The sequence below is a fragment of the Prenolepis imparis genome, unplaced genomic scaffold, assembly GCF_030444845.1.
Source record: "Prenolepis imparis isolate NDT839.2.m4 unplaced genomic scaffold, iyPreImpa1.0 SCAF_12, whole genome shotgun sequence".
Classification (NCBI taxonomy): domain Eukaryota; kingdom Metazoa; phylum Arthropoda; class Insecta; order Hymenoptera; family Formicidae; genus Prenolepis; species Prenolepis imparis.
Window position 1 is genome coordinate 2227483 of NW_028141170.1, and position 25990 is coordinate 2253472.

The 25990-nt window shown below is 40.9% G+C and overlaps 1 protein-coding gene across 4 annotated transcripts in view; it reads right to left on the bottom strand.

Annotated features, from left to right (window-relative positions):
* The window catches only part of Knockout (Stork-head domain-containing protein knockout), a 79339-nt gene that overhangs the window by 17408 nt on the left and 35941 nt on the right, over positions 1–25990 (bottom strand). For all 4 annotated transcript variants that reach the window (XM_083051725.1, XM_083051728.1, XM_083051727.1 and 1 more), the window contains exons 2-3: positions 22926–23182; positions 15109–15304 (exon numbers count right to left, since the gene is read on the bottom strand). In XM_083051725.1, coding sequence (XP_082907851.1) covers positions 15109–15304; positions 22926–23129 — 400 coding nt within the window. In that variant the 5' untranslated portion in view covers positions 23130–23182. The remainder of the gene's footprint in view (positions 1–15108; positions 15305–22925; positions 23183–25990) is intronic.

The window sequence follows — 25990 nt, forward strand, 5'->3', positions numbered from 1 at the left end:
CTAACTGTACATGTTTGAAGTACCCAAGTCAAGATTGAAAATTCAGATCGAAAAAAAAAACAGCAAAATTCGATTCGGAATATGCTCCCGTGGAGTATCTATCGCGAACGCATCGCGCGGAACGTCATCGTGACACGCGGCCGCTTTCCATCCCGATGCTTCCTTCTCGTGTCCGCGATGCGCACTGTACATCTCTGTCGTGCCACATACTCGTATTACAGCTGTCTTATAGCGTATCAAAAGGACCGGTGTGTAACAATGCCGGGACACTTTAATCCTCCGTCGTCGAGAGAACCGCAACCGAAAGAAGGGAGGGAATCGTACCTGAGGAGAAGGCGCGCGCTCGTGCTTATCCGGGATTTTTTGCGCGAATCCCCCGTTACGGTGATATTAAATTTCGTTGGGATCGCCAACGGCGGCGGCACAGAGAGAGAAAGAGACGATTAGATCGCGCTCGGATTAAAATCCGACCTCGCGGGTCGTGCGATTTTTCGTTCGCCGGAAAGACGATATAAGCCGAGGCCATGAGAATCGACTCGTAGCCTCGATTCCGCCGTTCGATTCCGCTGCTGCATCATGCGCAGCAGCCCGATACCATTCGTTCTCTTCGCGATAAGGGCGCAGTCGTCCGCGCTCGTTCTCGCGTCTGACATGAGCCATTTTGCAACTACGATTATTATTACGGGGCCCCCGACGTGCCCGCCAATTTCACTGTAATTGGACAGTATCTTATTATTCTGATTTTAATACAGTTATTCTGAAACGTAATCTTTTATCGCTAATATCTTATCACCTTATCTGCATTGCTTACCGATTGTTGTAGTATATGATATATTTTTGTTCTTTCTCTTAATATCGATTTTACTGGTATAGTGACTTAATTTTTTTTGTATGCGATTTTTAATGTATAATATTATTATATACAAGGTTTGAGATTTTCGTTGCCTCATCGCCGATCACGATCGATAATGCCGTAGTTTAATTGAGACCGAAAGAGATATCGCGGCCCTCGAGTATATATATCCAAGCAATAAATTACACATCGTGCTCGTTGTACTGATCGATTTCAGGCGGCGTAATTTTAGTGATAATTAGGAAGATTTTCGACACGATGAAACATTGCACCGTGCTCGGGAATAAACTATCTTCGACCCGCCACTCCCAATCAGGAAAGTTTTAATAATCTTCTTGCCTGTTCTTTCTCTCAGACGAGTTGTGTAAGATTGAAAGATCACTAGTACGTTACCACGTATATTCTAATGTTATCCAGATTGAATTATTAAATTTTGCTCATGGTACATGATCAATATTATTATAGCTATAGTAATCATTCTCAAAAATCATTTTAAGAAATAGCTATGTATGAAAAATGAAATATTCAAATAATATGAATTCGAATAATTATACACTTTTTACAAAAATATCAAGTTTCGAATTAAAATTTTCATTGATGTAAAAAACTGCTTGAAAAATTATCGAGAAAGAAATTTTTTCATTAGCTTAATATACCAGTTTGCTGAAGAACGTTATGCACCGTGTGCAAAATCGAAGATTATAAAGGATTCTATACGTTTGCCACAGCAATTTCTTGTTAAGATAGATCGTAAGGTCACACGGAAGCGATGTACGTATTTATCTATGCGGAGGCGAATGTGATCGCTTAACGCTATCGAGGTCAACGGAGCACACAGGTGAAATGTCATGAGGGTTTGCCAATGATGAAATTCGCTAACCCGAGATTAGGCGACTGCAAATATGTACAAATATGTACAACGATAAATGTGCGTAAAAAAGCGATATTAACGGTTAGGCATCGCTAATCCGATCTCGTTTAATTGCGTCGTTAATTCATCCTTCAACTATTTTCTCAGGCAGTTAGTTAATATCCCCTGATAGAGGTTAAAAGTAAATAAGCGAAATCGATGAATCATGCAACCGATACATTATTAAAGTCATCATAAAAAAAAAGAAGAAAAGATCTCCCAGAAAAAGAAGTTCGCAAAAAAATGTTTCTTTCACGAAGCGAATCGCCGCGGCTTCGACTAAAGATCACCGCCTATATCCTTTTAAAGTATACTGATTATATGTTGGGAAATTTTTTTCTTCTCTTGTAAATTAAAACCGGCGTCTTCAATATCGTGCGAAAGAATGGGCGATGACCGACGGTGTCATCAATCACGCCAAAAGATATATCCGCGGATTATTATTGTGTGTACCCCCTTGACATTAACCTACATACGAGAAATAATGCGACTTACGTTTGCAGAGGCCAACATTTTACAAACGCAGCACCACGCCTTTCGTTGTCTCTATGGACAGGCGGTACACGCCTTTGTAATTATGTCGCTCGTAGTTGGTCGCACCTAAGAAATTATCGTCACACGTTGTATATTGCCCAGTCGAACAAAGCGAACCGCCGAATCGGTGTCGACGAAAAGTCTCTTGTAAATAGCAAACGTGATTCTCCAACTCTATCGTAATTAACTTTTCAACATCCTATCTAATTGTCTAATGAAAAGTTTTAAAACATATGATTCCCGCGAGATACGACTTTTAGTGTCGCTCGGCTTTCAATCGAATTCCAGAAGGTCTGAAATTGCGTTCATTCCGCGAACGAATGCAGACACTCCCGATACCGACATCGGGATCAATAATATCCATTCGATCCAGGTGTTTATCCGATGAACTAAATATAAACCGCATATACGCACCCTATATTAATGCCAATAATCCGTTGCGAAATTTATTTTACTACCCATCGTCGCGTCTCTTTAATGCTGCTGATACGCTGCTGCGCGATCCTAGATTTTTCTTTCCACCCGTAATCCCGTGCTATATAATATATTCTACCCGTCTAATTTTTCACCGTTTCTGTCGCATTAAATCGCGCAATAAATGGAAGCGAGCTGTTTAATCCGCGCATCCTTGAGATGACTGTTTGGCTTCGCACACCGTTCCGATACATTTCTCACGACATAGTTATGAAATTGATGTAAAATAAATTGATGTAAAATGAAAGGAGTATACAAGTAGTAAAGTAGAAAAGTAGGATATTTAGAATACTTCTTTTTAGGAGAAAAGCCGGTGCAAGCATAAACATTTCAAGATAAAAAAAAAAAAATAATTCGCTCCAATCTGCAAAGAGTTTTGCGACACCGATTTGTCCCGATACTTTATTACATCGCATGTATAGTGTTTGTTTCACCGTCGTAATACCGTGTCGTCATAATAGATTAGTCGTAATGAACCTACGGCCGCGTTTCACCCGAAGAAACCCGTTTTCCTTAACGGCTACTAACAATAGCAACGCGATCGTATACCCACGCGAAAAATTAACAACGCGAATGACCACGCGATATATCCAACGCGTTATATGTCGTAAAAGATATCTTCGTGCCTATTTTCGGAGGATATCCGCATGCATGCCACTGCCGGAGGAAACCGGTTAAAAACCGTCCATGTGTGATAAACATTCGCAACTTTCATAGCCATTTCAGGAAATATCAACGCGGTCCGACCGCGTTGCAATTTGCATCTAAAAAGCATTATTAGAATATGCCCAACGACCGGAGAGAATGTTTTCTCTCTTTCGTAAATATAAAAGTATTATGTTTTATACTTTTATACTTTTGCATCTTCGCAAATTCACCTCGGTTCAATTCTAATCAAACTTCTACGAAATGGAATCGCGCGATTGAGATGCAACGAGGGATATGTAATCCTCTTCCCCGGCGGTGAATTTATGCCGTCGTTCTGCAAACGACATCTTACAATGCCAGCTCATATCCTTTATTATCGATCGACAATGTGTCGCATTTGCGGCTGACATCTCGACGATTTCCCTACTTATTTTCTCGAAGCGAATCGTGCCAGACGAGCAGCACTTTGGTGCCGCGATTCGCGCGCGATTATTACTTATACGTCTGCCTCTCGACGATCGACGTATCAAAGTATCGGAGAAAGGGAATATACATTTTCTCGTTTATATACATTGAGGGTGCCGGGCTGCGGAAGAAAAAGAGAGCAAGATGAGATATACTCGTGCGGAAGAAAGAGAGAGAGAGAGAGAGAGAGAGAGAGAGAGAGAGAGAGAGTTCTCCGGAACGGTCCAGTTCTCATGGATAGTTGAACGTGGCATAAGACTCTGCTCGACTTCGCTAAAGCTATTTCTTATTCATAAGCTTCCAGCGGCTCTACAGGGTGTTTCAACCTCTTCCCGTGCAAATTACTCCGATATTTTCAGATGCGAGATGGAATTATTTTTTCGAAATTTTTTTATTAAATTTTTCTGCGTTCATATTTTGTTAAGATATTTGTCTTATTATTTTATCATTTTTATTCTCGTAAATTATGACAAGAAGATATGGGTATACGGAAAGAGTTGGAACACCTTGTAGTTTCTACAGTTCGAGTTAACGTTCGGCGATACTAACTCGCATTACTGCGGCAAAACGCCATAAATTTTGCTCGTATATATATATATATACATAGAATCACGAGTCCCAGAAGAGACTCATTCTTCGCGAATCTACTCTCTCTCTTTTTCTCTCTATCTCTGCGTTTAAAACCGATGTTCTTCAACCTGTTATGCCACATACCACGGTGTAGCTAGCGCAAGCTTATTCCAAATGTCTCGCTATATAGATATCTCGATCGTGCGGCTGGCGAATGAAGATAAAGTCCTCGCAACAAATTTAAGACGGACTGGATACTACCGCGAAAGTGTATTATGCAAAAGAATTATTTCGCGCATAAATACATAAGATGTTTTTGAATTTTATCGGAATTTTAAATGGCTCGTAATTTTCTCAGGGGATGCTGCGCGTTTTCACCGATAAGCCTTGTTTAATCTCAGAAAGATTAATGATGGTAATTTATATAATTAAGAAGACGGTTCGCGTGAAAATGAAACGCCTGATTTTATTTCCGATTATGTTTTCTCTCTATGCCTAACCATATTTAATGCGCAGAAAGTGCAACAAATTATTCGATTTGAATCGGTGTATTATGAAAATAGCGGAAGAAACTTTTCACAAGGACGCGGATGATATATCACCTGATAATGCGGCGGAGATAGGCGTACCATGACAGTGGCATTGTTTTCGGGAATTTATTAGCTGCAAGAAACGTCGCTTTCGAAAGCGCACCAGGTTTCACTCTAAGTCAATTACCGGAATCGCGGCGCGCAGATCTTCGCACGCTCCTTCTTCATATCGTAGCCGTGTTTTGCTGAAAATGCATAAACTGTTCCCGCTGCACACAGAACAGTTAGTCGGAAATGAACGTACATTACACGCACATGTATAGGTATACCTGTCCCGTATACACGCCTCACGCGTGTATCGCTCGTTATATTGTTTTCCGCTTTTACCGTTTCTCTCTCTTTCTCCCTGTATTCACAATATTCACAACTTTCGCAGCCTAGTCCGCGATCTAAATATACTCTTACCGGATGAATGAAAAAAAATATACATGTTAAGATCGCACGAGAGGAAGCGGCGAATAAAATTAATTGCATTATTCGCAACCATCGCGGCTTTCAACGTTCTCTTCTTAAAAAAAAAAAAATAATAATACGACGTGAGGCACGCGCGATAATAATTAATCGAAACGTCAAGACTCTCGATTACGCGGAAATGACACGGTGTAATACAAACGCGGGATAGATTTTCTCTCGAGGATGTAATACGAGGCGATATTATGATCTCCGTTGAAACATTGTCCACTTCTCGCCGAGGAGAACACATCGGGACAAACACGGTATCGGCTTTCCGTCCCGACGAAAAGGTAAAATGCTATATAGGATACACTATAGGTGTATATGTATATCGTACCCGTCGCTGAATTTCTTGGTGCAGTTTTGCACCAAGCGCACGATGCGCCGCGATAACGAGGGAAGAGGCCTTTCCCTTTCGCGGCCAGAATGCCACGTTCCTTGCTCTCTGCTCGAGACACGAAGAGTGTAGGTCTTCTTCGACCGATGTGTAATTTTCCACTCGTTTCCCGCGGTGCATCATTATGCGGCCGATTGGCCGGATTCCCTGGGACCCACTCTCGCGTCTTCATCTTCTCTCTTAACTCCTTCAGCGCGTCTTTATGAGCGTCCTTTTCACATTTCGTTTCCCCCGATTTATTATTCGCGTTTTATTGCTTAAACGTTTCTTAGCGTTTTTTGCGCGTTTCAAACCGTTTGCAATCGTCGTTTATGTCGCCGTTTCGTTCGAAACGGCTCCCGCGGAGCCGTTCATTATTAGTGGTAAAAAGAGAGGAGTCGAATGACGCGCATATATCACGTTACCCTCTCGAATGTATGTCGCAAGAGAATCGCCGCAGCTGCGCATATGTCGCGTTTAACCGGCACGCTTTGTGATTGCGAGAGGGGGTGGCTTTGCATTTATTATAGACACGTGCTTCGGGGCAAAGAGAAGCGATTTTCCTCTCTCTTTCTCTCTCTCTCGTTTATGAGATTGCGGTAATAAATGTTAAAATTTGATACTCATCGTCAAACATTGGCACATGTGTCACGCAATAACGTGACGCTGCATTCGCTCTTCGAAATACGATTAACACGAACCATTGCCGTTAAATTGAACCACTCGTATAATTGCCAATCTACAATTGTTTTAAAATATAGATGTTATTCGTTATTCTTGAAAATTGGGGCGGGAATTTACAATTATTACGTGAAAAAAAATAGTTATCATAGCTAAATTTTAGGTAATGTAATTAATATTTTTAAGCTATAGTTTAAAATATAGAGAATCTTAAATTATAGTTAAAAATATATTAGTTATTGTAACTAAAATTTAGACATAACTAAATTTCAGGTGTAATAGGGACACCGAAAATTTGGGTGTGTGAAGTTGGCACCCCTATGTTATGCTATCATAGTTCTGTTAAGAGTTCTGAGTTATTTAGAACCAAAGGAAGAGTTCTTGATAATTTTTAGAAATAGTTCCGGTCCTTACGATAACGAAAATCAATTTCAAAAAATAGGGGTGCCAAGTGCCAACTTCACATTTTTTTACACATCGAGTTCTAATAGTTTTGAGCAGAGTTTTAAGGTTCTTTTAAATAGTTATATAGTTCCTGATTATTTTTTGAAAGAGTTTTGCAATTTTTAGATAAAAAAACATACCTTCAATATTAAAGATATTTTAGAAACATCTTCGATATTGAAAGTATGTTTTTTTATCTCTATAAAAATTGCAAAACTCTTTCAAAAAATAATCAGGAACTATAATTAAACTTGTAACTATATATTAAACAATTTAAATTTACTCACCTCACGGTTGCTCCTTTGTTGCCCGATGCCTCCCCGGGCCTCCTTCTCGTATAAGTTTCGAAACACTTGCATTCGCGTAATTTTTTTTCGACGCGCGGCGACGCCCGAGTTTTAGCTATCACAATCCTCGACGCGTTTCGGTAAAACGCGAAACTCGCGAGAGCTTATTCGCGCGCGAATAAAACCGAAGCTCCATTTTCGCGTGGCCGCTTTTTCCAAGACCCACTTTTCGCAGGGGCTTATCGAACGAAGATGATCAAGAGAGCGACTTGGCCGCGACGCACTCAAGTCGCCGAAGGATGCAGCGAGACGAACATTGAGCGAGATTCACGATCGACGAGATCAATTTCACGTGTGCGATCGCGATTACGATGTCGGTACGCGCGACGCGATCGGATTTATACGATAATTAACCACCAAATACGCTAATTAATACACTCGTCCTTTCGCGGACCGGCAAGAAGTGCGTGACCGTTGATGACGAAGAATCGAAGAAGAGCATTGAAGGTGGAGCTAGACTGGCACTGCCAAGTTCGGAACGCGCAACGATACGTCGCGCCGAGTCGTAGTGGTGGGGCATTGTAGGGCTCGCGACGTGGGAGCTCGGCGAATCACGTCGTGACTCTTACAGTGCCCCACCACTACGACTCGGTGCGACGTATCGTTGCGCGTTCCGAACCTGGCAGTGCCAGTCTAACTCCACCTCCAGTGCTCTTCTTCGATTCTTCGTCATCAACGGTCGCGCTTCTTGCTGGTCCGGCAAAGGACGAGTGTATTAATTAGCGTCTTTGGTGATTAATTATCGTATAAATCCGGTCGCGTCGCACGTACCAATATCGTAATCGCGATAGCTAAAACCCGGGCGTCGCCGCGCGTCGCGAACGAAAAAAAATAACGCGAGTGCAAGTGTTTCGAAACTTGTACGAGAAGGAGGCCCGGGGAGGCATCGGGCAACAAAGGAGCGACCGTGAGATGAGTAAATTTAAATTGTTTAATAGTTACATAGTTCCTGATTATTTTTTGAAAGAGTTTTGCAATTTTTATATTAGAGATAAAAAAACATACTTTCAATATCGAAGATATTTCTAAAATATCTTCGATATTAAAGGTACGTTTTTTTATCTAAAAATTGCAGAATTCTTTCAAAAAATAATCAGGAACTATATGTATAACTATTTAAAAGAACCTTAAAACTCTGTTCAAAACTATATTAGAACTCGATGTGTAAAAAAATGTGAAGTTGGCACCCCTATTTTTTGAAACTAATTTTCGTTATCGTAATGACCGAAATTATTTCTAAAAATTATCAAGAACTCTTCCTATGGTTCTAAATAACTCACAACTCTTAACAGAACTATAATAGCATAACATAGGGGTGCCAACTTCACACACCCCGAAAATTTAACTAATAATATTTTTTTCGAGTAATTTGCAAATTACTCTCTGCCTCGATGAATATTAAAATTGCGATCTCGCAGTCCATGTCTACTTAAGATAATAATTAAGAAAACGTAATACACAGAGAGAATTTTCTCTTACAATTTATTCTGAAAATCATGGTAATCGTGGGACAATATCGTATGGAAAGAATTTTATGAGAATTTCTCTAATTAATATTTATCACAATAAAATATAAAATATGTTTGATTAATTTTACTATGCAGTTTATTAAAATTAATCAAAATTAATCACGTGTTTTATGTTTTATTGTGATAGATATTATTTTTTTTGCGATAAATATTAATTAGAGAAATTCTCATAAAATTCTTTCCATACCATATTGTCCCACGATTACCATGATTTTCAGGGTAAATTCTAAGAGAACATTCTCTCAAATAAAAACAACCTTTAACAAGTACGTTGTTCGAGGACGCACTTCTCGTGTGTTGGCTTGCAGGTGCGTTTAAAAGCGAACGCCTTGACCTAGACAATCGCTCGGAGTGGCGCAAGATGATTATGAGCAACGACTTAGACGATACAACTACACGTCTCTCTCTCTCTCTTTCTCTCTTTCTCTCTTCCTCTCTCGTGGGAGTACACGGGGGAGGTCGCGGATTAATTTATTAGTCGATGCAATTATCCGTTACTCAATGCCTCAATGCAGCCTCCATGCATATAGCTGCGGCTGTTACCTCTCGACATTTCGCGACGTTGTTACCTCTCGGTATTCCGCGACACGTTGTTGATTTAAGTCGGCGAATTATCTCGTCGGAAGATGCGCTCTCTCTCTCGCTCTCTCTTTCTCTCGCGCTACCGGTCTTAAATTTCCCGTGTAATTACGATCGCATTAAACGCCAATCCGCTTCGCTCTCGTATATACCGAGTACTGATCGCACTCGGTAACGTAAACGGCACCGTTTGACTGCGTAACGAGCTAATAAGCCGCGTCAGACGCCACTAAAGCGAGGATAGCTGCATGCTTTATCTCATTCCAAGTAACATACACTCGTAATCGCACGCGATGATCAATATTTTACAGAGATGCGCATCAAATGTTTTGCCGTGAAAAAAATTACAAATCATCAATCAGTATATCTTTATACGTGTAATTAATTGATTATTAATATAAATAATAAAAAAACGCGAGATAAAACCGCGAAACCTCCTAATTAATTGCAGGCACTTTAATTGAAATTAAATCTTCAGTAATTATATATAAATAAAAAATAATAAGACAAAAAAGATGGAAGATGTTTTATTGTTTTAATTATTTAGAGATATAATTATAGTAATGAATCTCACGCACTAAATCTGCGTTCTGAGAAATGGAAAATATCCAAACCACCATAATCAGCGTAGGAGTCTGACACTTTCTTTCGCGGAATCATGCAATATAGGCTCGCACATGCGATATTGCTTACTTAACAAGAAAGTCGCGACGCGCGGCCTCTCGCAAATCACGAAGTCGTTGACGAATTATGAATATGACTTATGAATATGAATAGTAATACGCGTTAAAAAGTACTAAACGAAGAGTCGGAAAGAGTCGGAGTAACGCCTCGGGAACGGCATCAGGAAGAAGCGAAGTAATAGCAAAGTATGTCGTGTCTCGACCCTACCATCATCGTGGTAATCGTCGATCTACGACGAGGCGGCCGCTAGGATCCAGCTGACACTCGACAGGAAGTTGCCACTCGAAAATACCGTGGCATACATCGATGGGCCTACAAACGTTTACACTGCGGTGGTAGATGGATAGACGCAGATAACTCGTTACTCGGCTCTGCCGTCTCACTCGTGTACACGTTTGCACACACGTGGAACGAATGAACGAATCGTGTAGTATACCGTGGGATCTCCTTGGCGCGTTCTGCTTCCAAGTTCCTAATGCCCCCTTTTGAATACGAGGGGTGAAGGAGCCTCGAGCAATTCGAGGCCCTCTTAAGATCCATATAATGTTAATTAACAACAGGTGCTCGCCAGTTAATCATGCATTATACTGCTCTCAATTTTTTTTCTTTCAAGCTCAAGGCAGAATTTAAAAAATTTTTAAATGTAAAGCAATAATTTGGATTATTGGAACTCGGAATAATGAGCGATAATAAGCAATAGTAAAATGTAACGCTTTTATTTTGCAACAAATTTTTCTCGAGATTACGAGTATCATCCCGAAGATACAATATTTAAAGGACGTCGTTCGATTCTATCCTTAATTTAATATTTATTGATGTATTGATTATGCATTTAGAGATATTACTGTACTTGTGTACAAATCTTTCGCCGCTAATTGAATGGTGAGAAGAATTTTTTTCTGACGCGAGAAAGGTAATCATACGTCAAAGTTTATTTCGATCGGGCAAATAGCAAAATCGTGACAGGAGAGGCGTGAGAGACTGACCGATTGCAGAGATGTTTGGAGCGCTCCGTGGCCTTAAGATATCGAGGCACTGTATATATACTCGTTTCACATTTAGCGCATTCGACACGACTGTCGAAATTCTCCCGATTTAATCGACACAAAAATCCGATTAAAGTATATATATGTAATATGTCATCGTTGTTTGCTGAATAGCTAACAAGTGAAAAATTTGCTTGTCGCAAGATAGACGATTCGACAGAGATTAATCGAAAGTAAGCGATAAACGATTGTCGGGGAAATGTCAAACAGAGTCGAGAATCGCGTCGCCAGCAACGGTCGTTGGAATTTTGCTATCAGGTCCGTAATCCTATAGCCGAGTATCCTTTTATACCTTTTGATCAACAGATTTCCAAGTACATCGAGGAAGGTACCGATTTTTTTTTTGCATAGTATACATTCTAGAAGGGGGAAAATCTATAATAAATATATATATATTTAGAGCTGTGATATATTAGAAATATATATATATATTTATCATAGCTTTTTTCCCCTCCTAGAATATCTATTACGTAAAGAAAATTGATATCTAATCTGCTATATATGAGAGATGTTTAAAAAATTGTATTGCGTCTTGTGCAATTTTGCAGGCAATTAATGAATTTTTTTATACAAGTGCATTTCCTCGTGGATATCTTATCGCGACAAGTCACGTTGCGATTTAGTATCACGTTTTACACGATTCCCAGATAATTGAGATTTAAAATAGCGAACACAAAGATCGTTTCGAAGATACATTTCTCGCGAATGCAGGCGCATTCGAGTAGGATGGCACAATCGTGATTCCCGACATGATAAAGCGCCGTTTTGGCTCGCCGTTCGCTCATCATCATAAAATGCGGTTGCATACTTGAGTCGAGGTCTCTGCGCAGCGCGCGCTAATAGAACACCGACGAAGTCTTCTCGCACCGTCTTAACAACGTCCGCAGCTAGTCAATACACATAATGAATGAGAGAGGCACGGTGCAAACAAAAATGCTGAATCGCAATCATCCGGGCTCGACATGTAACATGTGTATACGAATGCGCATTCCGCGTTACTGCATACTCGACCATGTGTGTGCGTGTGTGTACCTATTTATATTATAGTGTAGAAATAACTGGATGTCGATACGACGCTATTAATTTCCACGGCCTCACGTCCGTAGCGGCACGTCCCACGGAATCTTCGTTATTACGTTCGATTGGGTTCCTTATCTCTTTGATGCATAGACTTGGCCCGCATCAGTATCCACGACTCGCGTTTTAACTATAAGTATGCGCTATTCAGCGTCTAAAACAGGTATGATGTCCCGCTATTGAAATTCGCGTTACCGCAAAATATCTCCGCGGAATATCTTGTTTACTTGACAAGAGTATTAGTATCTCGTGAGTGAAGGATTGATAATTGCAGGGATGTTAATTACACGAGAGTGTTAAAATTAATGATTCTGCATATAATCAAATAACGAACATATATAATTAATCAATCGTGTGAATAATTGCTCGTATAATTAATTAAATTATAAACTCTCGCAAACTCTGTTTTACGAGAAGGAAATATTCGGTCGACAAGTGCATATAGTGTCGGTGTCGCGAGTTCGCGCTCGTTCTGCGCGATTCCCTCGAGATAAATCGCGAAATGGGAATTATGCGTGGATAACGCGCGCCGCTTATCGGGCCACGCGTGTCCAATGGGGTACCACGACTTAATCGATCGCCCTGGAATGCCGCTACTGTCGCGCACCGAAGGAGGCCGATTTATTACCCCGCGAGAGAGTGCACCATATGGATTTCAGTCCGGGTACACGGAGGAGGCGAGACGGAGAGAGGAAGGTCTGGCATTCCAGACGCGCGCGCGTCGACGTCCCTTTCGCTGCGCCCATCGACACCGCGGATGCAGGGACTCGATGGCATGCGACTCGCGTACCGAACGAGTCATTTCTATGTGGAGCGCGTTATGCCGGTTATTTATTTATTTTTTTTTTTTCTCGACATACACGTACATACTCGAACTCTCCGTCTGAACCGCGTTACGGAAAAAGCTTTCGCAATTCGAAACACGATCGACGCAATTCTTTTTTATATTGCTTTAATATTTCCATAATAAAAAACAACGGAGAGAGTGAGGTTGAAAAATGAACAAAATTCTGCACAACCATATGTGTATAACTCGCTCTTCTTAATTTTTATAGACCAACACAATCTTGCGAAACGTGTGATTTTCCTATGTTAATGAACCTAAATATGCATTTTGTAACATGCTAAAAGAGCGCGTTTCTCACGAAAGTCGACGACACTAACTGCTGAAACTGGAAAATCACGCACAACCGCCATATTTACGGAGCCGCGTTTATATCGTTATCGTGACTCGGCGGAGGGATCGAACGTGGGGAATAAAGGGATAAGTCCAGATAAGAGCCGGTCCGACCGGAGGACCGGCTATCTCACCGCGAAGTGGACGGCAGACCAATTATGGTAGCGCGAAACCCGCGTTGTTGCACATACCAGGTGCATACATAGAGACGCATAAAGACGCGTGTATTATGATGCCCGGCCCGATCCGGCAAATAGCGGAATATGTTAAGCAAGCTTGTCTTCCACGGAGGCGCATTCGCGCGCAAACCGGAAAGCCCGGAAAACTACGCAAAAATAGCTTAATAAAAACACTAACTCTCGTGATATACCGCAGTTAATCGCATTTCGCCGTCGCAGTCATTATTCAATTACGAAACATTGCGAATTAATATATTTCCGATTTAATCTCTCTCTGACTTGGCACGAAATTTTATACCACTCTAGCGTGCATAAATATTTATAGAAAATACGCGCGTTGTACCTGTACATTAATATATATTAATACATTGTTTAAGTAGATTGCGCAACAATCTGTGAATACACGAAGCAGATGAAAATGATAAATCCTCTGTGAAACACAGCCGCGAAACTGCTTCGATTCGCGGCTTCGTAATTTTTCGATATTCACGCTGCGGCAGCTTTCTCACGCGGATAAAGTCACGTAACGCGTTCTTTATCGCTCGAATAAATTTCTTTCGTTTTCGCGAAAGCGTTTTCGCATCGCGCGAAACATAATAACGAGTCGAAGCTCCTACGCCGTTGCGCGCGTGCATTAGCATAAGCCCGGTATACGAGATAGCCGAGCGTAGGCGTGCATAGATATACACGAGTACGAGGGGGCATAAAAGGGGAGCAATAAGATTGGAAAGAAACGGTGAAGATGAAAAAAAAGAGACCGGGGAACATATCGCGACCAAAGGGGGCGTAAAAACAGGGCGATGGGAGAAGCGGCGCGACAGGAAAATAAGGGGTGCATATATACGGGTGCATGGCTACCTGATAAGATATGTGAAGCTATTTCTGTAGAATGTACATCGACGACAGGCGCGGATTACGAGCGATAAGCGGATAAGGAGAATAACGCGTATAGAGATCGGCCACTTTCTACTATATCCTCGATCGTTCCTGTTTGTAAAGCGTCGGTTTTATATCAGAGTCTAGGATGGTAAACATCCTTAGATCATCTCTTGGAATTTTCACGATTATTCATATATGCATTTATTTATTTATTTTTTGCTATAATACTTAAGTATTCGAGTTCATTTTAAACGAAATAAAGGATATATAGTTATATATGCACTCACGACATTCCTTTGAGGCAAAGGAGAGAAAGAGAGACCGACGCCCGAAGTAAAGCTCGTACGTCATTTTCGCGCATAAATTGTCGTAAGACATTGTAATTCAAATGTACCAGGAACCGGGGGTCACGCAGTATTATCTCCTCTCGTAAGAACTCAATCTTGTAAAATATTGGCGCTTTCACTTTCACTTTCACAGATTGCTTTATCTCTAATTAAACTTTTTGGTTATCGTTTGAATCAAACGGATTTATAATCTTGGTGACACGTCCGTCAAACTAAATACATACTCGGGGCAATGTATAAGTCAATAAAATGAATATAGTACGTACCGAGACAGGTGATGGAATGATCCGCGGGTGGTCGTAAAACGTTTCGCGCCCAGGCAGCCCTCAAAACCTCGAGGGCGCAGGGCGGTCCGCCAACCATCAGCACACCCGGTGACACGTGGCCCTTGTACCTGAGCTGCCGTGTCGCATCCACGAGAGCCGTATTCCACCAGCATTTGGAGTTTGCTTCCAAAAAACTCTGTAACACAAATATTTGCTAATTGAACTCGTGTCAAAAGTTTATCACGAGAAATCATCTTCTTTTTAATTGGCTTTTAAATTCTTAATTTTTGAAAGAATCTTTCTGCCTCTATATCTATTTTCAAATACTTCTGAGTTCATCAATTAATAGGAATTATGACAGAAAAATAGTCTGCGTTACCGAGAAAAAAAACTGCTACATGTACCACATAAAAGTCCACGAGTTATCCCCTAAAATATAGCGCGGTCACTAAGTGTTTATCTCTCCGTGGAGCCGTATGGCGTTTCACCCTCGTCGTAACTAGAAGCGAAACGCAGTTTCTATCCCCTACAGATGCTTCCTAGAACCCCTGCGTAGATTCGCGTCACAGAATAAGCCGTGATAGGGTCGAGAGCCCCGGACAATCATAAACGTACCGCCCCATAGAATTTTCCTCTGATCCTGTCTTTTCTTTCTTTCTTTGTCCCGGCTAAACCATGAAATTAGTGCGAAGTGCTGGAATCGATCGGCACGGATCAGAGTGTGATTTATAACAGCACTTGTTCGATTTTTCGCAATTGCGAAAAGTGCACTGCGCTTTTCTGTACAAATAACAATTGTGTAAATGAAAGAAAACGCATCTCGAAAATTTGTTACGCCACCTATGTTTCATATATAATTTTACTAGTAAAATAATTTTATTTTCAACACACTTAGCGATACATCTTATTAATAAAAATCTGACTAACTCATGTAATTCGCTGGCTTGCCGATTAAATTTTATTCGGCCAACGTAGGATGGAACAATGTAGGATAATGCCGAGGCATGATTAAGATCTCACAGTGGCGTCGATTCGAGTTTTCGTTCGAACGAAGAAAAGGATGAAGAGAAACGAAAATAGGACTGAAATATCGAGTTTAATTTAATTCTAAGAAGAAAAAAAAACACACAATGCGTGCCGCGCGTGCATAAGGCAATTTTGCATCTAACGGTAGGATATAAGAGCGTAGGATCTCCGGACTTTCACCAGGTGGAAGTCGCCGTATAGCGGACCGTGGCGATGACGGAGTTACTGCCAAATGACGGAACCTCCGCCGCAAAATTACACGTCCGTCCGTGATCGATCTGATCTGCCATGAAAACGACCAGGCCTCGTTTTGTGCCTGTGCAACGGAGCACAGCGCAAACATCCACCCTTGCCAAGGCTGCGCGCGTTCCGTATTTCGTCGTGAATATATATTCTCGTTACCCAGAGCTCTCTCTTTCTCTCTCTTTCTATATATATATATACATACATACAGTTGACCTTCCATGAAATAATTCCACGAAGCTTTCACAATCGCAACAACATTTCGCCAATATACGTGACATCGTTCGATATTATGTAATCAGTGCATAGTCCGGGATTTTCAAATTTAATCATAAAATATTTTCGTTTACCGTAACACTCGTCGTAAATGATGTCACTTTATGTCACGAGAAACGCGCTTCTCGATGGCGATTACGAATCGAATGCCTTTATTCCCCGAGATACTACATTATAATCTCTCGCACGAAGAGAACGACTTTCGTAACCGTGTCGATTACGACACTAACGCAGATTTTCGACGCTCCAACGCTCGCGGCGAGAAAGAAATTATAATGAAGGTGCAGCGCGCGCGCGTCGCGGCCGATTTATTAAATCGTTGGCGAGATGCGATTTTCAAGCGGGTGAAACTTTTTTTTTTTTCCGGTTACGTCAAGCCGTGCTTCTTCCTCTCGAGAGTTGGCGCGCGTCAGCTTCCACGTGGGAGCTCGCCTCTCCGGTGTCGAATCAGCCAAGCGGACACGATCGATTTCACGAGATCGCGAGACCTCCTACCGATCTCTTTCTCTTCTCGGGACACCTTCTACACAATCGAATTACTCTTTACGCTTTGTTTTTTCCGCTCGGCCGAACACGATGAACGGAGAAAAGCGCCACTTTAGCTATTTAAAACAAAAAAATCCGTCCATCTCTTTCGTAATCAGCTAAACTTTATGAAAACATCCTGGAAACGTTGACTTATGCTCTAATTCGTATAATATTGAACTTGTTTTAGATCTATCGATTTATTACTTCCGTATTTGAAATATCAAGATAAAAATTTTATTTTTTATTTTATATATATATATTTTTTATTATATTTCTTGCTAATATAAATCTGAAACGCGAACAAGAAAATCGCGCGAGTACGTAAAAATATCGCGTTGCGTCGCGGAATGTGCATGGATGGGCAACAGGATATGCTGATAAAGTAGACGCTCTTATTGTCCATGGGAGGATCTAACCGTGAGAGTGCGACAGTTCTGAGTTAACTATAATTAACGCTGAACCCAGCCACCATGTCTCCTGTATCCAGCCTAGCGGCACGCCAGCTAACTGTGCGAAAAAGAGGGCTTTGATCGCTAAACGCAAATTGGCGTTACCGTATTGCGACGTTCGTTATGTCTCGCGCAATAACATTCTTTCTGTCACCGCGAATATAATGCTTCATGAAATCTCATTCAATCTACAGAAAATAATGAACGTTGCGTAAGCGACCTGTCTCTCTTTTGTAAGAGTTATATAAAATACTTAAAGTTGAAAAAGAAAAAAAAAATGAGAAGATTGTTCAGAGATGAAAGCTCAGAAAGTTACCGTAAGTTTCCTTTCATAATCGCGAACATATTGAATAGATTCAGAACCATCCCTAGGATTTTCTTGTATATTTAATCTCGATCTTATTCTGCTCCCTAAGACTACTCAAAAGATTATAAGCTATATCGATTACTCGAGGGGAACAATAGAACGACTGTTGAATATCACCGAGGGTGAATATTTGCGAAGAATCGCGATAAAGAAAAGATGGCATGGGATTCGAAATCGTCAATTGGGAATTGTGATTTCTTCAACTACGTACATTGATATAATATTTAAAAAATAAATAAATAAGAAATGCTTTGCGATAATTCCTTTTCGTTGCGTTATTTTACACCTTTCGCGACTTAAAGTAACATTCGCCCTTTTTCAAGAAGAGGCTGGGAGAAGAGAGAGAGAGAGAGAGAAAGAGAGGAGGGAGGAAATAAATTACGGCAAGATGTAGAAGGTGCGGAACGGACCTCTATTGCTAATCGGCGATGCGGTGCTCGGCGCACGTAATGTATGTATTGCGATTTCCGTGCCGGCAATGAACTTGCGGCAATACGGTCTATAGGGTGTTGTACGGTCGTTGGCTGCCCGTTAATTATTATGCAATATACACTCGCCGTGCGCTTTCGCGCCGCGACTTATCCTTTTAAAGCCCTAACTTGAGACGCACGAACGTGAGCGGTTAACGGAGTCGAACGAAATATAACAGAAACTTATTGCCCAGGCGTCATTCGCTCCGCGATATTATTGCGCCACGTTGACCTCCCCTTTATCGATCCATCAAAACTTGAACTACTAGCATCGAGAATATATTGTATATAACCCGTTAGTATTCATCTACAGTCAAAGTATATTATTATATTATCCATATGCATAGCATTTTATTTATATTATAATTTTAATTGTTTTGTGGGAAAGGGGGTAAAAGATTTATAAGATAAATGCAATACTTCTTTTGCGAGACGTCACGTTTTCAAGGAAAATTTTCACGCGAGACGTTTAGCCTTTGCGAAATTGATCTATTTATCAGCCATTACACTGGACGACAGGCATCAAGGCGTTTGCCTGCGTCGTCTCGAATTTTAATCAGCAACCCCCTATAGCCCCGTGTGGGTACGCAGACTGCAAGCATAAATCACGATAATATAATTTATATGCTAATATTGCAGCGTGCGTTCTCGCGCGAATAGTATATATACGTTGGACAGGAGACGCGGGGATCTCTTTCTAACTGGATGTAGTTACATATCCAGACATCGATGCATAGGCGTCGACCCTCATGCATTGTCTTTATAGTCAGATACTTTGCAGAGCAAAAATATAAAATTGTTTTGTCTAACCGAGTGAAGAAATATAATCTAAACTAAATCATAGCAAGAAAATCATAGAAGAAAAATTTATTAAAACATTAAAAATTATCTTTATATTATGATAATAAAATATAATAATTTTATTTCTTTAATTCCTTTCTTTATCTTAATAAATTAATATTACATTTCCGCGCGATTAACTTCTCATATCTTGGTCGAAGAAATTCTCCGCTCGTGCGAAACAAGAATTTGTAAGAAAATAAATTATTCCGAGTGGGCAACATTCTCGCCAAGATCTGATGTTAGATATAAATAGCACTGTGTTATTGTATATCCCTTAACTGACGCCTGTGATACCATCGGTATCTACATATCGTAAGGCGGAGGATAAGCCCCGGCATTCCGTGTCATCGTTAATCTGAGACTCGCGCGAGAAGACGAGAGCGCGCGACAAGAAGGAGAGGGTATAGACACACAGAGAAGACGTCCTCTCTTTCTCGTGCATTTTTTTGCAATTAAATCGGCAAACAAATAGACAATCACGGACGCGAACCGCTTCGAGACGAATGGGCATCCCGTGGATAAACGAGTTCTCTCTCGCGCGGGAGATAAAAGTCGGGACTGGCTCGCGATATACGCTGCATGGCGCTGATTTACGAAGTCGGCAACGCGATGAGAACGGTTTTCGATTCGGTTCTCTACGTGAGACGGAAAAAAAGAGACAATCTTGCGAAAACTGGAAGAACCCAAAAGAAAGAGACAGGGAGAGTTCGTGATTCCGCGCACTAGTTACGTTCTGGGTGCCGTTGCTTGGTCCCCGTCGAGCGACTATTACGCTTCGACGATATTCGCGATTTGATCGTATAACCGAGCCCCGCCCATATATAGATTTTCTCCTCAAACTTAAAATCGATTTATCTGAAACCGCGCGCGATTCACGATACAACTATCTAATCTGTAATATTACTCAGATTTTTTTTTTTTTAAATACAATTATTCTTTTTAAAGATTAAGACGAATTATCGTAATATATTCGAGTTGAAGGTTACATTACGACAATTTTATTATAGGCGAGAGCTATTACATCCTCGCGAGATATTTTTGCAGTCGAATCGATCCGCGAACACACATACGCGTGATGTAAAAGAGCGAATGTAACAAAGTAATGTATAGCCGCAGAGTAGCTCGAACGTGCTTTTTGCGTGCTCGTGGCGGAAATCGGATGGAAAGTGTCCGCCGGATCGTTGGCTGCGTCGACCATCCCCGGGGCGATGCGCGAGATCGGTGTATCGTAATAACAGTGATTTAAAAACGCGTCACAACGACCGGCGATACACACTCGCGCCGAGAGAGGAAGCGTAAAGTGCCTTTTCTCGAATGCAGATCTCGCGTGTGCACCTCGTCGTGTGTCTGAAAAGGCCTCGATAAATCTCGCAAACATAAACTTTGCGGATCGAACAAGCCGCATCGAAGCACAATGCCCTATTATTTAGTAACCTGAGATTTGCTACACGGTAATAGATCCCCGTACACTGTCGCTCCTTCGTCATTGTCGCTTTTCTACCGTAAGAGAAGACGAAAATAATACACGTTGATTCGTATCGACTATATCGCAATCTTATATTAATTCGCGCGCGATAAGAAAAATTTCTAATGCCGCCTGCTTGTTTTGTCAATTGTTGTCTTATTGGCCATTTTTGTTCGATAAGAGGTTGATGTAGAATTCCATTCGATCTGTCACTTTGATAAGATGCATCGAAAAGCTCGGACTATACAACATTCTAAACAACGTGTATACCGCGATATCGATGCGATCTGCGCACGGGGATGCTTTTACGAGAGGATCGCTCCGTTGAAAAGCGATCGTATCTCTACGTCGATCGATTATTATCCGCCGACATCGATAAAGCGGTCAGTATATGGCGCGAAACCATGCGGAACCAACAATAGCGATGGAACACATACACATAGCACGATTTTTGCACTAACGTCTAATTGACTTAACAATTATAGAATGTCTATCTAATTCACTCCGCGACCTCGAGAGATTGTATCTCCTCTCGTACAAACGTTCAACGGTTTCCTGCTTTCATACCTACATGTACAGTGTCTTCCAACTCTCTTCCTCGTACATTATTTCATTTATAGTTTATTCTCCGAAGCAGATTTATCTTCAACAAAAATATCGAACGCATATACTTACTTCGTTCTTTTTAATTAAAAAAATTCTTTTAAGCTTTTAAATTCGTTAAGATGTAAGAGGCTTTAAGAATATTGGCACGAATATTGAACCATGTTTTTGTCCTCGACACTTTCGGATGCCTCGGGAATGGGTCATCGCTTAAGAGCCCAAAAGAATGCTATTCTTGCATATTCAACGATTCAGCATCCTCGCTTTATCACCGTCCTTATTAATTTTGGAAGCGAGAGGCTCGCTCGTTGATTTTTTCGCAAGGGTGCTTCTCCGCCGAGTACGTACTCGTTAAAAAGTGAGAGCACTTCGTTATTGCGAACAGTCACGTTCCGATTTTATTTCTTCACTGATAATCTTTGTCAATTTCTCGCGCGATCGTATAAAAAGACTTTATGAAAAAATTAATATTTCAAAAATATTTTATCTTCTAAACACATTTACAATTTATTTTATTTTAGAAAAAACAATATATACTTTAATAGTTCGATTTAATTTATTAAATATTGTATTTTATAATTATTTGTTTGTGTATTCGTTATAATTAAATAATTAAAATATAAAAAGAGCTAGTAAGAGCCAGGCACAGATATTAGGCGCAACTAAATTATTTTTAAATTCTATATTTATTTTGTTTATAAATATAAGTATAAAAGAATTTAGAAATATAATTTTGTTGTGCCTAATATTTGTGTTTGGCTCTTATACTAGCCCTTTTTATATCTGAATTCGTATTTATATATCAGCTTTTTCAATTTATTATTATTAATTTTTTCATTCTTTATCTCGTAACAATGCATAATAATACCTATATCTATACGTTTGACTCTCATAACTGCAGACTATATATCGGTAGAAGGATTAATACAATTTTCCGAGCCAGACAATAGAGCGCTGTTGAATATTCAGCGGTTACACGTTACGCATTGGTGGCGATAAATTCGAGACGAGCTGGATTACGACGCGCACGGCGCCGCCGCCGTCGTTCGTTTCATCTGTAAAGAATTCTGGACGTAAAACGAAAAATTTATTACCGAGGAGGCGAGTCCGCGGATAAAGCGGCCGGTCGCGAGAACAAGCTTCCGCCGTTTAACCTACCGCTCCTCGATTATGCTTACTTTTGCGAAATTGCTCGTAATTCACATTGTCTCATTGTGGCGTAACGGTGCGGGCAATCAACGTCCGCTTTACGGTAAAGGACCCGGTGCGCCGACACCAGAGGAAGGAACAATAAGCAGAAGACACGAAGAGCGAAGTCTCTCGACGGAGAACCTCGACGTCGACGGACGTCTCGCGTTTTCTTTTTCCGTTCGTTTCCGCAAAACTTTTCCGACGCCAGTGATCTCTCGGAGCAAACAAAGAAGCGCGGAAATGTCAAACGAATCGACGAAAGTTGAAGGAAAAGCTTATCGATAAAAGGATATCGACGGTATAAACAAAGATATAAAATAAAACGAAGGATAAAAAGAGAGATACACGCGACTCACTTGAAATAGATTGTAGCCCTTGTCGTACATCCACATCTCGTCGGCTGGATGTTCCTTTGGACTTTGACTGACGTTAACTCCGTTTGCGCCGTGAGAGGGTGGGCCTCTGGTCAACTGAATCGCCAGGGATCTTTGCAAAAGCAAGAGGCATCGGGAAGACCCGGGGCCTCCGGGACCCGTTCCATCTCCTAAGATCGAGGCCATTACGAGGGCCCACCACTAATGACGTGGATGATACGGGGGTGGCATTGCGAAATCTGTAACATAAAAGAATACATTGAGCAATTTTTTACTTGGAAATTATACGTAAACTTTGTTCAAATTATAAACTAATAATAATAATATAATACGATTATATTAAAAAGAAATATAATATAATATAATAAATTATATATTTTCTAATAATTCTCAAACTGATAAATTTTATGTAAAAAATTGAAGAAAGCAAGAAAGAAGTAATTAAATTAATTACTTATCGAGAAATATTAAAAATTAAACGAGCCGCAGAAAAATTTGTTCCGTAAAATTACGTGCAAAGACGCCCGGATGATTTTACATGTTACATAACCGAAAACTGTAGATACGCTCGATAGCAGAGGACTGCGAATGACCTGCAATTTTACGCAACGGAGACCTCCATCTCTCCCGCGTGCTGTGCCATCTTACGTCCAATTATTCTTATCGCTGTACCATGGAGAGAGATAAAGCGGAGGCGAGTTCATCGTACTATTATACGAGTTCACGAAAGTTGCAGACGACGTGAGAGACTTTGCACGAAACTATCTTTCTCTCTCTCTCGTTCTGTCTCTCTTTGTCTCTTTCTACACACACGGTATGTCCATGACACATACAGCTACTTTATTGAGCGTGCGTTGCAGGAAACGTTCGTAGGATCTAAATCAGAGGTTCTCGATTCATTGCAAATTTTTATTGATTGGCTCACAATATTATAGAAATATTGTCTAGTCCAGAAGACCGATTTTTTAAATTTAATATTCATGATACATATTTGGTTTATTGTGTGGAAATTTTATTTTGGGTAAAAATCTTGACGCTTAGAGATATAAAAGGCGAGGTATTATAAAGATCGGCGACAGTTGAGAAATCCTGCGACTCGTTCTTCATCTTCTAAAAGCTAGAAGGCAACATCGCACGTATCCCTTATATTGTATCAACGCCTCCCACCTCTAATTGATTTAGCCGGCCATCGTCAGACAGAAGGGTGGAACGCCCTTACTCGCCAAATTCCACGTGGCATTACAGCCTCGTGAGAGACGAGGCGTCGAGTAATAAGAAAAGGGATGGTCGTCATTGCGCCCTGCATCATCGTGACTCTTTCTCTGGAGCCGAGCCAGAGGCACAAGATTGCTTCATCAATTCGGTCGTTCGTACATGAATTCGATCTGGTCTTAATTACCACATGATTTCAAATAGCCAAATGTATCATAGTATATCCGATAAAAGAGGAATTACAATTTTTCAATTCAAAATTATGTAAAGTATAAAACTAAACGTAAACTTTTTTTTTTTTTTTTTAAATTGTAACATTAAAATTTTCTTTAGAAAGCTAATTAAAAATATGTGAAAGAATATTTTCGCACGTTATAATGATAAAATCAGATTTAATCAGATGTTTTATTATTGCGAAATTTAGTTAATGGACTATTATTATCTTACTGACTTAGTTTGCGATGGGGATGAACGCTATGTTTTATTGGAAAACTGTACATGGTTAATAATAGTTAAAGTTTACTTTCTGACATGAATAGATATTTGATAACGCAGATAAGATATTTTGTGATGCGTAACGAGTGTACGGGATACGCTGATGTACCGCAACAGCACTGATATACTGTGGCATTATTTTTTAATCGAAAAATAATTGGATAGTTAGTAGTACACACTCTTAGTCTACGTGTAGTAGACGACATTGAATAATTCCCTGTGAAATAGCGACCTCTCTCACGCGATCGCGTCGCGCTGATGATATCCCGCGGGTATATATCGAGAAAAAAAGATTCGCGCAGATAAAGAGAGAGAGAGAGGAAAAGAATAAGATTTAATAGGATCTAATCTTTCCCGTGTTCGCGTTGTCTATCGTGCCATCCGCTCTTTGAACGCGACTGTCTAGCGCACTTTTATCCGGTATATATCATCTCCGGAGTATCTCATTCTCACCGATACAATGGGGCAATTTTCTCATCGCGTACTTGGCAAATAGTTTATTCCGCTTACCTGGAGAAGGAACCAGCTTCGATGCAAAAAGAAATTATATTCCAAAACGGAATTCGTGAAAGGGTGGGAGGAAGGAAGAAAGCATCAATCTCTCGCACGGATGTCTCGCGAGCCATTATAAGCCCGTCTTTCCTGCCGGGATCGAAGCTCGATTTCACCTTGTACCAGTTCGCCAGTTCGGAGCGGAAGGTGTTCGACCGTGCCGCCGTGTCGCGGAAAAAGGACTTCCTGCCGCGTGATTCATTCGCCTCGCGCGCGACTCTCATTAAATGTCCCGCCGCAATTGTGCGGCTGCGTCGCGTCGATGCACGCCGGTGCATCCCTGAACCTGAACATCTGCGGCCGCAGTCGTCGATCGAATTGACACGCGATGACAAGTAATTAACGCTCACCTCGCCGTTGATTTTCCTTTCCGCGCTTTTCCGCGCCGCTGGAAAGCGGAAGGTTTTCTCTTTGATTCCTCATAACGCGCGAGTCACGACTTGGATCCTTTCCTCTCGTCTCTGTTATAATTGTAATTAGAATGATCACACGACGCCTCGTCGGGGAAATAGGAGAGGGATATGCGTGAATGCGACGTTATTCTTCACGTGATCGATCGCGATCCGATCGCTCGTAGAGACAAGGTAATTTCTCTCGCGCAAGAATAACACATTTACAGAAACATATAAATCACCACGTGGTGAAACGGCGGTGGATATACCATATAACTTAATTACGCGCCCCATAAGTTACAAGTAAGATTATACGTTCGGCTAAGCCAAACGATAACCACCTACGTTAAATACTGAGGATAATATATTCCGATCTCGTCCCATTCTAATGTCACC